The following is a 17,574-nucleotide window of genomic DNA, read 5'->3' as shown; positions in this document are numbered from 1 at the left end:
GAAGAATCCGGTGAGGACCTGTCCACCGATAGCAAAGTTTGGCTGCCCGTTTATCCACGGCCGAACTGACCGGATGGGCCTTACAAAAGACAAGATCCCCCACTGGAAGGGGTTAGCAATACGTCCCTTATTGAATTTCCTCCTCACCCTTTCCCTAGACTGTAGGAGCTTAACCCTGACTGCTTCCCAAGTGTCACTTACATTGGGAGTACCAGGTACTGGTAGAAGACTATCCAGACTCCAGAGATTAGACAAGGGATCAGAAGGAGGACGACTAAACATGACCTGGAAAGGCGTGGAATCAATGACTTTCGTGAAGAAGCAGAATTGAAGGCCTAACTGAAGCCAGCTCAGGTTTTCATCCCAGGTAGTTTGTTTCTCAGCGTGATAAGCGATGAGAGCGGCTCTGAGAATTGCGGTTGAACCGCCTCAGCATGAGAAGGCTGGGGGGTAGTAAGGAGATGTCGTAACATGTTTGATTCCATGCCCAAAAACAGAAGCGATGAAACTCCCTCGACACGAATTGTGTGCCGTTGTCTGAGACGAAGGTGGCGGGCACTCCAAAATTCTGTAGGAGGCGGGACTTGAGTGCCTTGACGGTGAGCGACGCCGTGGCACTCCTAAGAGGAATCAAACCAGCAAAACTTTAGAGAAAGCATCCACAGCGACAAGCAGGGAGGAGTTCCCTGACTTGCTACGGGGAAAGGGTCCCACATAGTCAATGAACACTTTCTCAAGAGGCCGCTCCGCACCTCGGAGGAAAGAAGTCCTAATTTGGTATTTTGTGCTGGTTTACTGACCGAGCAAAGATGACAAGCTCGTACTCTACCAGCAATGTCTCTGTCCATACTCTTCCAGATGAACTTATCTCTGATTTTAGCGATGGTCTTGTGAATACCTAAATGACCGCCCACGGGAGAAACATGAAAGTAGGAAAAGACCATCGGTATGAGGGCACTCGGCAGAACAATCTTGGGACCACCTCCGCGTCTGGGCACGACAGCAGAGGACACCCTTGGACAAGAAGTAAGGAGAGTGGGCTACTCCCTCCTGGAGCTCACCAATGATGTTTGACAACTCGGGGTCTTGAAGTTGGTGAGAGCCAAAACTCTCAAAGGCAGCAGGGAAATCCAACATCACAGTCCCACACAACGGTGCTTGAGAATCAACAGGATCGCTGGGTAGATGATTACATTCTAGAAAGAGCATCGGCCGACGACGTTTTGGGTGCCGCGAATGTGCTGCACCCTGAATTTAAAGGCCGCAATTTTTGACAACCCAGCGACCAATCTTCCCGAGTTGTCGAGGATGGGCCAATAGCCAGGAAAGAGCCTGATTGTCAGTTTCCAGCAGAAATTCGGAATGCTCTAGGAACCTCCGAAACTTATCCATGCCGAAAACGACCGCCAGACACTCCAGCTCATAAATAGAAGATTTCTTTTCCTGAAGGGTCAAAGTCCTCTAGATGCAAAAGCGATAGGTTGCCGAGCGCCGTCGAATTCTTGAGAAAGCACAGCTCCTACAGCACAGGATGAGGAGTCAGTCTGCAAGATGAAGGGCCTACTAAAGTCCGGTATTCGCAGCACAGGAGGTTGGATAATGGCCTCCCTAAGCAGTTGAAAAGCACGTTCTTGATCTTCACCCCAAAACGAACTTTGCGTCTTTCCTTCTTAAGGCGTTCAGAGGGGCGGCCACCTCGGCAAAGTCAGGAATAAACCTACGGTAGAAATTAAACCATGCCTATGAATCTGGCAACACCCTTGGCATCCTTCGGAGGAGGGAAATCCCGAATGCCTTGGGTCCTGGCAGGGTCTACAGATACACCCCTAGACGACACGAGGTGACCGAAGAAGAACGATATTTTCAGACTTGGCGTAAGACACCTTCTCCGGATTGACGGTAAGGCCAGCCCTACCCAACCTAACCAAGACCTCCTCAAGATGTTTAACGTGTTCCGTGAAAGACTCACTGTAGACCAGAAGGTCATCAAGATAATTAAAGACATACCTGAACTTCACATCGTGGAAGATGGAGTCAAGCAACCCTAGTTAACGTTTGGGCCCCCAACAGCTAGCCCCATAGGCACAGATCGGTACTGATACAAATTCCACGGAACACAGAAGGCCGTGAGAGGGACGTGATTCCTTCTTCAACGGAATCTGATGATATGCTTGGTTCAAATCAATATAGTGAAAAATTTGGCCTTACCGAACCAATCAAAAGCAGAATGGAGATCGGGGAGAGGCACTGAGTCTATTTCAATTTTGGCATTAAGTTTTCTTAGGTCAACCACCATACGATGTTTTCCATTAGGGCTTTGGAACCAAGAACGCTGGACTGGCATACGATGAGTTTGAGGGCTCAATAACTCCTTGATCCAAGAGATCCTTGATGATACCACGCATAACCTCCATCTTTGGGGGAGCCAACTTGTATGGGTGGGAGCGTACTGGCTTGAGTGTCAGTCAGACGAATTTCATATTCAATAAGATGGGTAGAACCGAGCTTGGGTGTGAGGACCTCCGGAAATCTTGAGCAAAGCTCACGGAGAACCCAGCTTGCTCCTCATCCAAGTGACCGAACGGGTCCTCAGGGGCAGAACCCTCCTCACACTCCACCTCACCAACCTGCGGTGTCGATTTGAAATTATCGGAAAAGGGGACTGACACTCGCCGATTGAATTTGAAATAAGACTGGCCCGCCTGAAGATCCAGCACCAAACCAGTCTTTTGAATAAAATCCGCCCCCAAAATACAGTCCATGCTCAGGTCCTGGGCCACAAGGAAGCTCCACACCCATGAAAAACATTCAACCTTAAACTTGATTGAAGCCTTCCTCGAAATTGGAAGAGGGGAATTAGAAGCAGTCCAGCAAGTTAAAGAAGACTCCTCGGTGTGCTTCACCAAACCTAACCTTGAAATGGCCTCAAAAAAGACGGGAAGAGATGAGGCTACAGGCTGACCCGGAATCAACTAGGGCCTTATGCACTGAGTCCTCCCACTAAGATATTGATATAAGGGCACACCGTAGATGCTGTCCTAAGCCGTAGTTTTTCCCTTTTCTGCTAGGCTCGTAGTGTCCAAACTATTAATCAAAATTTTTCGCAAAGGTACTATTTTTTTGAAATTTTTTCTTAGACCTCGGGGGGAACTTCAGAGAAAAACCCCCCTTTGATCTAGTTTTTTGGACCAGTGCGATATCTCCTAGGACACTCCCGACGAGTATGACCTCGTTCACACAGGCATAGCAGATGGGTGGATGAAGCCCACCAGAGTGATGTGGCCCATCCACGGGATTCTGTACGGCCGTGACAGCCCTGGAGGGCTGGATGGAACGATGATTGTTCCTCTCCGCCCTCTGCCGGTCAGCAAACTGCACGCTGCGCGAAGCAATGCACAGACGGTCCAGTTCAGAAAAGGTGGAAGGGCGACCAGCAAAAACTAGACGGGACCTCTCTTCAGGATTGAGACCCTCAAGAATGGTGTGACCACAGTACTTTCGGGGATATTGAGCCTTAACACCCTATCAGTGTCCCTCACCTCGGCCACAAACTTAGCCAAACTCTCTCCGTTGCCCTGAGGCCTAAAGAATTTCTCCACACGGAGACGTTCCCTCAACTGACCAGGAACAAAGAAATCCAATGCCTCCCTATGAAAATCATCCAGGGTACCACCCCTCTGGAGAACTCGAACCAGACAGTCACCAAAGGTGGCCTACAAACGGAGAGATGACATGCAGGAAGCTCGCTCCCTGAAGACCAGGCAAGTCATGCAGTCGCAGGATCTCAGAAAGAAACCGCAGCAAGGCTTCAGTATCTAGACCATCCACCGTTGGTAGTCGCTGCAGCAACGGGGTAAGTGGGGTTTGGAAGCTTGTGATACTGAACAAAGGATCCCGTCATCACAGTCCCCAGTCCTTCCAGATCCAGCAGGCATTTGGGTCACAGGCCCCCGGGCCCCGTCCACACCAGACACCTCCGCAAACGACTGATCCAGGGATCTGGCCTTCACCCTTAACAGCCGCAGCAGAGTCAACCGCAGACACAGTTTTTTCAGGAGCCTTTGCCCCCTCGTCCCTCTCGAGTACAGTCAGCAGGCCGTCCACCAAGGTGATGCGTTCCTCCAACCACTCCCTATCACCAGAACTGGTAAGCTTGGATCTAAGTAGCGACAGCCTCATATGTAGATGGGTAAGCCGGGACAAATACCTAGCCCTCTCTCGGCCAGTAGGCGGCGACTCCAACCAGTCCTCCTGACTATTTTCAAAGTCTCCAACTTAGCCTCCAAATATAGGCCTCTGCTTCTGGAACGTCAAATCTCTAGGCCAGGTCGTGTCCAGTTCCATATTATCACGCAGTTGCTTCCGCATGGACTCGCAGTCGGAACCCGGATTAAGCCCCACGAGCCAACAACTCAAAATGGAGATCCTCCTTCAGCAAGTATTCAGGCACCAGAGAGACAGGCATGATAACAAAGAGTAACAAAAAATAACAAACAACACACTGACTCGAAGTCAACGACTAACAAAGCAATAACTAAGGCGACAAGTGAGAATAACTTAGTGAGACAACACTCTCAGCAGGGTCCCCAGAATTCCTGCCGTCCACGAAACACGTCAGCGAATCCAAAATACCACAGCAAAACACTACGCCGTACCAGAACAAAACCAGAAAAAAAACAACGAAGACAAGATAACAAAAACACACAAGTAACAAGAATCCGAAAATAATAAACAAGTTTACACACTTCCTGTAGATCGGCGGAAAATAGCTCAGCGAGACGGCACAGGCGCAGGAAGTCAACTAACAACTTCAACTCGTGCCTCTCACCACCAGTGGCAAAACAAAAACCCCGGGCCCGCAGAGGGTAAAAACACGAAAACCACGCTCTGCTACCATTTTGTTCCGAGTTAGCGAAAAAGACAGGAGGCCTCGGAAGCGTGCCCCTCCCAAACTCCTCGGAGCAAATCATAAAAAAAAAAAAATAATCACATGCCACTAGTGGGAAGAGAGACAAAGAGAGACAAGATTTCGAGTAGTAAATGATATATAAATTAATAGGTGGCAAACATTTCCATGCAAAATACAATTACTTCAGCACCACGGTGCACCGCGTAACTTAATAACTAAATAACAACAATCAATAGAATTCCAATAAAGACAATAACATAATAAATAGAACACAATAACATAATAAATAAATAATATAATATACTAAATAACATAATATCAGGTACGGCAGTAGTAAATCTAATAATTTTAACAGGTAATTTTTTTTTATGAACTGAGGGGAGGGAAAAGGTTGTAGAATTTCTAGGCCCACTAATTTTAAAAAGTAATTTGGTTTCATGTTTGTAGCCGAAAATTAAAAAAAAATATTTAAAGCCAATTTTCGAAGGAGGCGGGGGGCTTAGTTGCCTCCACGAATCCGAATTAAAGATGGAAAATCCTCCCCTTCAGTTCATGTAACTAAACTAAATAATACTGGCTAATATTACTGGCCCTCCTCCAGATCTAACATCTGGCAGCGCTCCATACAAGCCTATCCTCTCAAGGGGTATAAGAAGTAAAAAACATTTCTGATCCAACCTTGTTCCAGAAGAAATTAATGGGAGCACTACACCTCCGGTTGGATGCCGGTCCAATAGCGCTGGCAGGGCGCGGGCATTCAGTTGGTTTTCAGTGCTGTGGGCAGACTCGCCGCATCAGTCCCGCTGACGGCACTCACGGAGACCCTGTAGAATCCCAACATAACCAGTAGAAATTCAGATCAACTTTACTACAACCCGAGTAATAAGTAATAATAAAAACTTAATTATGTTTGCCACAAAGTATAATAAAATATTTAAATTTAACAATTAAAAAAAAATAACAATCTGTAACTAACAGTACCTTTTAAGTATCAAAGACTATTTCCTAAAAATAACTCAAGACACCATTATAAAATACACTACTTGGTGACAATATTAAATATTACAAACAAAACAAATTTTCAAATATATAAACATTTACTTATAGGCTAGAACAGCCATACTAAATGATTAAGCGTGATAACAATTACTTGTAACTATAATTCGCTGGATTTTAATCATTTCTATTATAATATTTATAATAATTTACATTTTTGCTATTAAATATTAATTGTAAGGTAGGCCTAATAATAATTATATAAATTTACAAATAACAACAGAACATCATCTCCCAGATAACAATAATTAAATTATAATCCGTTCACGCTACTATAAAGCCAATAATTTAAATAATAAAATTGAAATCATGAAATGTTGCCACCCAATTCTTGCACGCAACACAAAACACGAGGGTAACAAAAATTTTACAAAGTCTGTACCGTCTCGCTTACACTAAAAAAATCAAAGTGTGTACACGGAAAAAATAATTTCCGTTCGCCGAACGGATCAGTTAGAAAGCACTAGAGCAAAAGATAAAAAAACTAAAACTAGCATAGTAAATAGATTAACAAATTTTAGAACGTACGAAAGACAGGAACGAACACTTTGCGACCACGAACACGTACACGAGGAAAACAAGTTACAAAATAAATATATATATAAATTACTTATAACGAATCTAAGATAATATATGTCTGGGTGGGAGAGAAAAACCGCCAACTAAATAAGTTAAGAGAGTGAAAAAAGACAATTACCTGCCGAAAGTCGGTGAAGTTAGCCAGCCATGGGGAAACGGGAAGAACAGAGAACAGCCAGAACACAGTAAGCTTCTCCGAACGTGTCTGACCGCTCCGAACAGTAGCCAGAGCCAGTGCCGGTGCCGTGAACAGCTGGTCGGTAAACTAGTCAAGGTCAACCAGCTGACCTCAACCAATCAGTCCAACCAGGCAGAGAATCAATACTCTGACGGAGAGTGACTCCCCCACCGACTGACAAGAGTGGCCGAGGTTGGAAAAGTAAGGACAAAAAATAAATTGTCCAAACTGAGCCCCGGCTCAGTCAGAAAAACCTCTATAGTGTGAACCAGGGAACAGCTGTCAGTTCATAATATCATGACAATAACTAGTTAAAATCTTCTTGCGTTTTTCTTGCACAATCGTAGTTAATAGTAAGTAATATTGGAAGTCACGAGTAATTTAACTCTTCTTTGATGTTCGTCAGAAAACCTCTATGGTGTGAACCAGGGAACAGCTGTCAGTTCATAATATCCTGACAATAACTAGTTAAAATCTTCTTGAGTTTTTCTTGCACAATCGTAGTAATAGTAAGTAATATTGCCGTTTTTTTCAGTGTTAAAAAATTATTACATGCAGTTTATGTGAATAGTATTTTTAATTTGTAAGACTTTGTTTAACTATATTAATATATTATCCCCGTCAAATCCAATATCAACTGATGAGGTGTTGCGGAAGTTATTTAAAGGCAACACTCCATCAGACTACAGTTAAAATAGAAACCACCGCATGGCTCCGTTTATAGTTAACATTGCTTGACACAACAAAAACAGTTACCCATTTCACGCAGATGCATTAAAACTGTTGAAACTTAACATTAATCTACATTAAAAGGTACACTACAGGGTACGTAATCATCATATATTGCACTGCAATTGGCGTTACTTCAGTTACAATCAGTTACTTCAGTCAATTAAATGTAAACCAAGGGGCATAAACCAACAAATTTTAATAATAATAACAATATTCGTACCCTGATTAATTTATTTCCTACTATGGAGAATTATATTTACAATTTTAAGAGGTCGAATAAGTCAAAAGTGATATCTTTAAAATGGTAATATATAAAAAACCCGAAGTAATACTAAGTAATCCAGTATGTAGGAGATTAAACACGTCTTAACAAGTTATTGAGCTTAAACAGGTTAATAGATTTAGTGTAAAAAGAATGGTTATAAATTCTCAGAAAGGCAATCCATTATCTAATCAGCAATCTAGAGCAATAGAGATAAGCTTTTACAATTAATTCCCACATTGATTTCCTGTATTCAATCGCTTTTGAACATAACCTACAATTATGTCTTTCATAGTAACTAGGGGCATTAGAAGAGATTTTATAAACTACAGATTAGAAGTAATCCACAAAACTGCGTAAAGGGCATTTGAGATATTGGAGGATTCTCTTTTACCGATCCGTTGGTCCAGATAGTAATTATTTAAGCACTAACGAGCGCACATATTATGATGATCAAAGAACTCCTTCTTGGGGAATGTTAAAGTTCATCTGGCTAATTTGATTTTCATGATTCTCGACTGGTTCTTGTAGTATTGGTTAAAGGAACCTTCAAGCAAATCAGATGCCATTGTGTGTATTAATTGTGGTTGACAAGAAAGAATTTATCAATATTTTTAATTCCTGTCCAATTAAATATATTTTTATTTAGCGAGTTGAGATGGAATATCGAAGGAAAAGTCATAAATTAATGTTAAAACATAAAATTACTCGTTTTATTTCAGTTCGTATTTCGAAATTGTTTCATGAAACCTCTTTGACAATACCTCCAGCGTTTTCTTCTAACCTAGACTCCAAGGGCAAACCACATAGGACACCCCTTTAGCCTAGTGCATTCTTAGGAATATTGTTGATAATTCTTCAAAAAAATTGGTAATAACTTTTGAATACTATTTTTAGCGTGATCAGGCTGCTTACTTACAGTAGCGACGTATTCAATTAAATTTTACTTCAGCAGCTCCCACACACAAACCGCTCAGGAATTATCTGAAGCTAAGAAACACCCTGAATAGCGTAACAAGCAAAGTAAACTATTTAACCTTACATATTTTCAAGCGGAACGTTGACAAGAACATATAGTAAACCAATCATTTTTCTAATAAATGTGTTCTGGCCTATTTTCCGTATCTGAAAAAAAATAATATCTTTCGATGTTTCACGATACAGTAAGATACTGTATAAGAATTTCCTTAAATAAAGAACTATCAACTCGTAACCATTTCAGAATATTGACAAAAGGTATAAAGAAAAGAGGTAATATGTTAATTGGAGATAAGTCCAAAACCACGAAAATACTAAAAACTATTATATACTGTATATAAATTAATTCTTTTTATATATTATGGTAAATGTAAAGATATTAAGGCCACTATAGTACCAATACTGTGTTTTTAAACCAATGAGACATTAAATTAATTAGCTTTTTAATATAGCTTATAGTTATATAGTTTTCATGTAGCGTAAACCGGTCGAAGATTTAACATAGTCAGACTATTAACTAAACCTTGACGATGTAGTTGAACAATTAGAAAAATCCATAATTCGTAAAAAGTTTATTAAAGGTTACTAGGAACTAAGTCCTTCAGATTTTATATATCACCTATAATTTAAACACTGCAATAGTTCGAGATTTTTTTATTACGTTATATTTCGACTATGGCCATGTATATTACTGGAGTGAATATATGGAAGTATTTCAAATAAGACAAGATATTGCGTCAATACAGACCAATTAGTATTTGTCCCAAATTTAGTAAATTATATATTTCGTCCATTTAATCGATGAAAAAATGAGTAATTTATTTCTCCAAGTGAACGCAACTTACCTCAGAGATGTACGTAATTATTGAATTATTTTTATAATTCTGATTGCAGGAGAAGTTATCAACAGTGCCATCAACGCGAACTTCGAACAGTTTATGAACGAGCTGCGACCTATCGTCGAGAAGGCTTTAGCGAAGTTCATGTTGGAGAGCGCTGACGGTATAGCGTCTTCCTTCCCCTACAAGGACCTTTTCCCCGTCTGACCGACCACGGGCTGCGGACGTGTGCCACCGAGATACTGAGTGAGAATATAGACAATCGCTAGCAGACGCGCTGCTTTGTGATAAGTGCGAACACTGAACCCTTATGTTACTAATTATTCTTCTATAAGTACGAGTGTAGAGGACTGTGTAGAGTGTAATGGACCATTGTGACATTTCATATGTACTACAGTACGGAAATAAATTGTATATAATATGTCGATTAATGTTACTCCAATTTCTCAATGAAACCAATGCTATCTGAGTTATATATAGTACTAGAACAGAGAGGACATTTTCATTGTATAAGTACTCAACCTAGTTTCTTTCGAAACCGATAGAGGTATTTCCTACAAGTTAATAAAACTGTTAGTTTTATGGAGGTGTAAGTTTGAGAGAACGGAACTACCGAATTATAATGGTATAATGGCTTACATGGTTATGTATAAACATATAAAAAATACATTTTTATCAATCTTAGCTGAACAAAAAACAAACCGTAAGACAAGTAAATACATGTTAAATCATCCTCATGTAACGATATAAAAACACCTAAATTGGCGACTTTGAGTCTCTTTATCATCTCTAAGGGTAATAGTAACTGTATCAAATGAGAAAAAAATAAATCCTAATACAAAATATCGTTTTCATCGTTAAAGCTTGTATACACTCTCATTTTGACCTTCACCTAAACCGACGACATTTTTCATACCTTATCGATTTCATGTAAAATCAGACTATATGTTTAAAGTTTGTTATTGAAGATGGAACGTTTGAGAGGATAACATGATTTCGGACATTGGACTTCGTTATGTGTTACAAAAGGTACAACACAACGTTTCGAGGATTGGAATGTATGCTTAGGTCGGGGAGGTATTAATACATACAAAAATAAAGAGCAGAAAGAAGAAAATAAGGGAGGAGAAAGGTTTGAACTTACACAAAACCGTTGCATTGACAACGCCTGTAGTGGACTAAAAGATGCCTTTGGGTACGTTTGAACCCTTTTCTTTCCCTTATTTTCCTCTTTCTGTTCTTTATTGTTTTATGTATTAATACCTCTCCCACTTGACGAAAAGTGTAAATTCCAATCCTCGAAATGTTTTGTTATACCTCTTGTAACATATACAGGGTGAATTTAAGTTAGTGTCGAAAAATTTTTTGGGTGATACTACTCAGTATTATAGACCAAAATATGAAAATAAAAAATCCCTATCCCATCTATCTTTTAACTACGGACCAATTTCGCTATTTTGTTAAAAAATCATGTTTTGTGTTGCAATAAAAACTCCATTTCCTCCATTATTTTTTAATGCTTTTTTTAAATTCTGAATCCATTTTTGAAATCTACACAAAATTTTACATGGGAATAATGGAGAAAAACTGTCTTGAAAATAAGTTTGATACAAACAAATTGCTAATAAATCAAATTCTTAAGTTTTCGGCAAAAAACATTAAAAAGATATTAGACCCGAGGAATTAAATGAAGTTAATTCTGAAGAGAGGCCAATACCACAAAAAAACTTTCCCATTTTTGTGGGCTTTAAAAATGACATAATGCAGCGTTACTTTTATTTTCATCTTATACTGGTTATTAAAGAATCAGTATTGGAAAACAAGGTCTACTTAAAATATCACGGTGCCAAATAACCAGTCAAAATCGTGTTTAATTCAATAATAAATCAAATATAGGATAAACACATAAAGAACAGTTACAAAAAAGAATAATCATAAAAAGTAAGTAATCTACAAATTGCTTTCAAATTGCCTGCCTCCGGATTGTCATATCTTATCAGTTTTTTACTCCTGACTATCTTATCTATACAATCACAAGTATGAAGGAATACCCTATGTTTCAGGTTTTATTTTGTCTTTCAGCTGACTTTACCTCTATCCACTTAAAAATAGTTATTTGAGTCGTAGCTATCATGGATTTCACATCGAGAGAGTATGCAGAGATGCATTTTGTATATGGTTTTTGTGGCGGGAATGCTCTGGCTGCTCAGAGAGAATACCACGCTCGGTACCCAGATATCGTAGAGTTCCTAGTGATAAAGTTTTTACGAGGCTACATCAGCGTTTGTTGGAGAGAGGAACAGTTCACAGGCAGCGTAATGAGGTAGGTAGGTCCTGTTCTTCGAGATGTTGGCTTAGATGAACGAGTTCTAGATTTTAGTTCAAGAAAATCCTGAGGTCAGCAGCCGAACAACTTGCCAGAGAAGTTGGTGTTTCTCAGAGTAAAGTGTTAGGAATCTTACACGAAAATAACTTCCACCCCTATCACTTTACAAAGGTTTCAAGCGTTAGAACCAAATGACTTTGGTCCAAGAGTAGAGTTCTGTCGCTGGCTGCTCAATAGTGATATTGAACAATATCATTTTTTGAGAAACAATTTTGTACACCGATGAGTCTACCTTCACTAGGGGCTGGTGTTTTTTAACACGCATAACATGCACCATTGGGCCGAACAAAATCCCAGGGCTTCGAGAGAAAGTTCCTTTCAAAGACGATTTCATCTCAACGTATGGGCAGGAGTCATTCGGAAACCAACTTGTGGGTCCCCACATTTTTTCAAGGAACCTTAAATAGTGAAGTTTACTTGGACTTTTCACAGCATACCTTGCCCACACTTCTGGATGGACTTGATATGGACCACAATCAGAGGGACAACATTGTTTTCCAACAGGACGGTGCTCCTCCTCATTTCAGCAATGAAGTGCGTTAGTGGTTAACGGACAATTACCCGACATGGATAGGTTCGCGCTGGAACTGTAGCTGTAGCTGGCCGGCCAGAATCTCCTGACCTATCTCCTATGGACTTCTTTGTTTGGGGGGACTATGAAACAGGAAGTTTACTCGACCACTGTAAACTCTGAGGAAAGACTTAAGAAACCGGATTGAGTTAGCTGCCCAAATAGTGCGTAACAAGTTATCTTTGAACGTGACGGTTAGGGCCATGAGGAAGCGTGCGAGAGCCTGCATTTAGAAACGGAGGCAGGCAATTTGAAAGCAATTTGTAGATTACTTACTTTTATGATTATTCTTTTTTGTAACTGTTCTTTATGTGTTTATCCTATGTTTGATTTATTATTGAATCAAACACATGTTTTGACTGGTTATTTGGCACCGTGATATTTTAAGTAGACCTTGTTTTCCAATACTGATTCTTTAATAACCAGTATAAGATGAAAATAAAAGTAACGCTGCATTATGTCATTTTAAAGCCCACAAAATGGGGAAAGTTTTTTTGTTGGTATTGGCCTCTCTTCAGAATTAACTTCATTTAATTCCTCGGGTCTAATATCTTTTTAATGTTTTTGCCGAAAACTTAAGAATTTGATTTTATTAGCAATTTGTTTGTATCAAACTTATTTTTCAAGACAGTTTTCTCCATTATTCCCATGTAAAATTTTGTGTAGATTTCAAAATGGATTCAGAATTAAAAAAACATTAAAAATAATGGAGGAAATGGAGTTTTATTGCAACAAAACATGATTTTTTTAACAAAATAGCGAAATTGGTCGTAGTTAAAAGATAAATGAGATCGGGATTTTTTATTTTCATATTTTGGTCTATAATACTGAGTAGTATCACCCAAAAAATTTTTCGACACTAACTGAAATTCACCCTGTATAACGATGGCAAATGGGTAAAATCCTATTCGCCTTTCAGGCAATATGCTTATACAGTGCCAATTGTGTCTTGTCTCCTACACTATAATAACACTTATTTAATTCATTCTGTAACATCAACGAGATGGAATACTTGTAATGTAATAATGATCCTAACGACGCGATAACGTCATTGACGCTTCTAAAAAAACACCAATTAAGCGAATTACACACTCGAGTTCTGTCACCGAGTTCTGTTAATTAATTAGTGATTACTCTACTTAGCTTAGCACTCATGTTGCTGTTGTAATTTTTATTGTTATCGAGAGAACCAATTAAGAAATAGTGAATTAGCCTTAAGTAGTATTTTACTTTGGAATAGTTTGAAGCATTTTAACGACGAATAATGTCATTGTTACAGTTAATGTTTTTATTGGCCTATCATGAATTGAAGTTTACTTAACTTTTCTATTTCATTATTCTGAAAAGTATAACTTTATACGTCATGATTATTTATTTAAAACACGGCGAAGGCGTTTGGCGGGATATGTATATTAATGTCAAACAATTGAGTGTGATCTGAAAGAGTAATAATTAAATTATTGGAAACCCCTTTTAGAATAAAATTAAGTTACGTATCCAATAATTGTTTTCTTCAAAATATGTCTTATTGTAGTAAATATTTGCTATAATTGTAATAGAATCAGGTTAAACTGTATATGAACATAAATTATTCTCACTATGGAAACTCTTTTATTTTTCAAATTTATGTATACAAAAATGTCTATTTAGTAGTGAATATATTTACAAGGTATTTGAGATATTTTCCCACTACTACAAAACAAAACTTTCCCAATTTGTATATTAAAATGTTGTCATTCTACGGACAATGAAAGGTTTTTTTATTTAATCAATTATATTTATGGACATGTATGAATCTTGCTAAACTAGTAGATAAGACACTATCTTTACTGGAGACAAAGAGGTGTCTTCAGTAAAAGACTGACCCCGCACAAAATCAGTCGCTCTGTTCCTCAGATATCTGGGAAACTGCTGACTCGATTCCCGTCTCGAAATCCAGAGCATTCATTGATTTATAAACCACAAAAAATACTCTTTTGGATAGAAAGCAGGTTTATTTTGACTTAGAATATATGTAAATATTTTACCCTTATTTAGTATGCTTAGAAGTATATGATTGAATTGGTGGCCATATAAATTTGTGAGGGTTTTTGTTTTAACTTTAATACTAGTTAGGAGGATGTTTTAACCTGGAGGTGATTGTACTGTCTGGACTTCATGCAGGTGTCGGGTATGATCCATTTCTTTTATTTTTTTAGTGACATTCCATTTCCGCAATTTTCTTGTTTTTAAGTATACAATTATGTATTAATTTTGTTACATCTGACGAAGAGGCCGTATTTCAATCTTCGAAAGGTAGTGTTAAAATTTTTTTGTAACATGTAATGATGGAAAATGTCCGAAATCACACTACACAATCAAGGATGTTCAATTTAATTTCCATTTCCAGAACTACATTATATAATGTAATAAATTTATTTTGTTTGAAAAAAAAAACGAAAAGAAATGTTAAAGAAATACTTAGAGTTAAACATTTTTTTGACATATAGTTTCCATCGTAACGATTAATTTAAAATAAAATATATATGGTATATATATATATATATATACACATATATATAAAACATTAAAAATACATAGGATATTTTACTCCGTCTTCCATTATGGTGGTCAAGAATTATACTGTATATGTCCTACTTTTTTGCCAATTTTACAGTAAAATAACATTTTTTAAATAGTTTATTCTTTAAAATGTTTTAATTAATTTGCTTTGTTAGGAGTTGCAGTATCCACCCTAATGCATTAAAATTGTCGTGACTTGGCATACCTAATTACCATTGTATAAGTAAATTGAAACATACTGAAATAGCAGATATGGTCATTGTTAAGTGAACTATTAGTATCGTGTAATCAGTAATCAGTAATAAAACGTCAGTGTAATTAATAAATCGCCAGCGTGAGTATTTTATGTGGAAAACTACACATTTGTGTATCGACTAAGGTGTGTCTCAGCGATTTATTAGTTTAGCTCCAAGGTTTTATTATATTGGTCATGATAGGTTTCTTAACAATGCCTTTATTCGCATTTTTATTACATTGAATTTACTTACACAATTGAGTGCAAGTACGGCAAATTATTTATTTTTATCTTCTATATGAGGAAGTCGAATGAAAACTTTTAAAGAATAAAAAATAAGGAACATTTTCCTTTTTATAGACAACGTTATAAAACTGGACTGTAACGATCCCAGTAACGCATGTTCTGCTTATTGACATGCCCATTTAAATGAAAGTGAGCCTCATCAGACATCAAAGGATTTTCAAGGAAATTTGCGTCCTCATTGATTTTAGTCAGTAGCTGTTCACAAAATTGTAAGCGTAATTCACCGTCATTTGGTTTTCTAAAACCAAAAGCTCTAGCTTGATCTAAGTAAGCTCTGCTAGTAAGGATGAAACTGCAGGCCGTGCAATATTATTTGCACACTCTGATGCTCAAGTCGCAATGATGAGGCGATTTTTCGTACAGAACGACGTGGACTCCTTTCCACTGTGACTTGCACTACATCAACATTTTCTGGGATTTGAACAGTCACTGTACGCCCAGGAGGTTGTTTCTTTAAGGCCGAAGCAGTCTCTTCAAAATTCCGAACCCATGATGATATGGCATGTGAAGAAGGACCTCAACCGCGGAGAGGAATATCATAATTGTGTCGGAACACTCGTTGAGCAGCTGTTACACTATCGCCATTTTTGTAATACGCTCTCACGGCAACGGCACGCTCCGTACCACTCCACTGCTCCATCTCAACTAAATGACCGTTACTACTTGGCATCATGACTTCCGTTCCCAACTCCTACGATACTTGCAGGCGTACCAACAACAACTTCAAAATTTCCCGTTTCTCTGCGCCACCCTGTATAAGTAAATTAAAATATACTGAAATAGCAGATATGGTCATTGTTAAGTGAACTATTAGTATCGTGTAATCAGTAATAAAACCTCACCTCAATTAATAAATCGCCAGCGTAAGTATGGATATGGAAAACTACAAATTTGTTTATCGTTTAAGGTGTTTATTTTTTCAGTAGTATTCTATTTTTACATAAGTATCGGCGATTTATTAGTTTAGCTAAGGTTTTATTATATTGGTCATGCTATTAAAATGTTTCTTAACAATGCCTTAATTCGCATTTTTTATAATTGAATTTACTTACACAATTGCGTGTAAGTACGGCACAACATGTCATTTTTATCTTCTAAATGAGCAAGTCGAATAAAAACTTTTAAATAATAAAAAATAAGTAACATTTTTCTTTTTATATACAACGTTATAAAACTGTATAACTGTACTGTGAACCTAGTCCATTTCAAATGCCGTGGTAGCACATTTAATGTGGTAGTATTTACAGGTTGGGTTTAATGTACATCTCCTTCACTAAATAATACAATGTTGTGAATGAAGTAATGACTAACTAACTTTGAAATATTGAAAACAATGTTGATATGTGGCTTTTAAATTACACAGGTTTACAAAAAAATATTTTTTTTCTGTAACATTGATCAAAAATAGGTGTTTCTTATGTTATTTTGCCTTGCTAAACACGAAAATAACAATAAAAAAGTATGTAGGACGTACGGATTTTTTTGATACAAGACATCCTAAGAAACTTAAGAAAAGTATAGTTTAACAACTATGAGAATAGAGATTTTCAATAAATTGTTGACAGAATGTTCCAATCAAACTTAAGTTTATTATTATATACATTAAAGTGAATGAATAAAGAACATTTTCACTTCAAGTTGACACTAAAGGCTGTTATTATTATTTTACTTCTTTCTCTTGTGGGGTGTGAAATCTTCCCGTTTCAGGAACCAACAATAGTCGCCCATCATGGAAGGATCCCAAGCGGCCTTGATATCTGCTTTCAATTGTTCTGATGTCCTGGAGGAACCTCTCGCATTGTTCGTCACTTACGGCTCCCAGATTTTCCGGAAAAAAGTCCAAGTGAGAGTGGAGAAAGTGTATTTTTAAAGACATTCGACAAACCCATAGATTGGTACGCTTTCAAAAGATCTTGGACTAATTTTTTGTAGTTTTCCTCCTTGGTATTTCCTAGAAACCCTTTCACAACCTGGACAAATG

The 17,574-nt window shown here is 38.0% G+C and overlaps 1 protein-coding gene across 1 annotated transcript in view; it reads left to right on the top strand.

Moving 5' to 3' along the window:
- LOC124358503 (protein takeout-like) overlaps positions 1-9,958 on the top strand; it is a 28,447-nt gene extending 18,489 nt beyond the window's left edge. The window contains exon 6 of the mRNA XM_046810798.1: positions 9,589-9,958. Within this exon, the coding sequence (XP_046666754.1) occupies positions 9,589-9,740 (152 nt within the window). The 3' untranslated portion in view covers positions 9,741-9,958. The remainder of the gene's footprint in view (positions 1-9,588) is intronic.
- Positions 9,959-17,574: the final 7,616 nt, after the last annotated feature.

Source organism: Homalodisca vitripennis, chromosome 3, assembly GCF_021130785.1.
Source record: "Homalodisca vitripennis isolate AUS2020 chromosome 3, UT_GWSS_2.1, whole genome shotgun sequence".
NCBI lineage: Eukaryota > Metazoa > Arthropoda > Insecta > Hemiptera > Cicadellidae > Homalodisca > Homalodisca vitripennis.
Note: the sequence above shows the minus strand (reverse complement) of the source record. Positions and strands in the feature narration are given on the sequence as shown.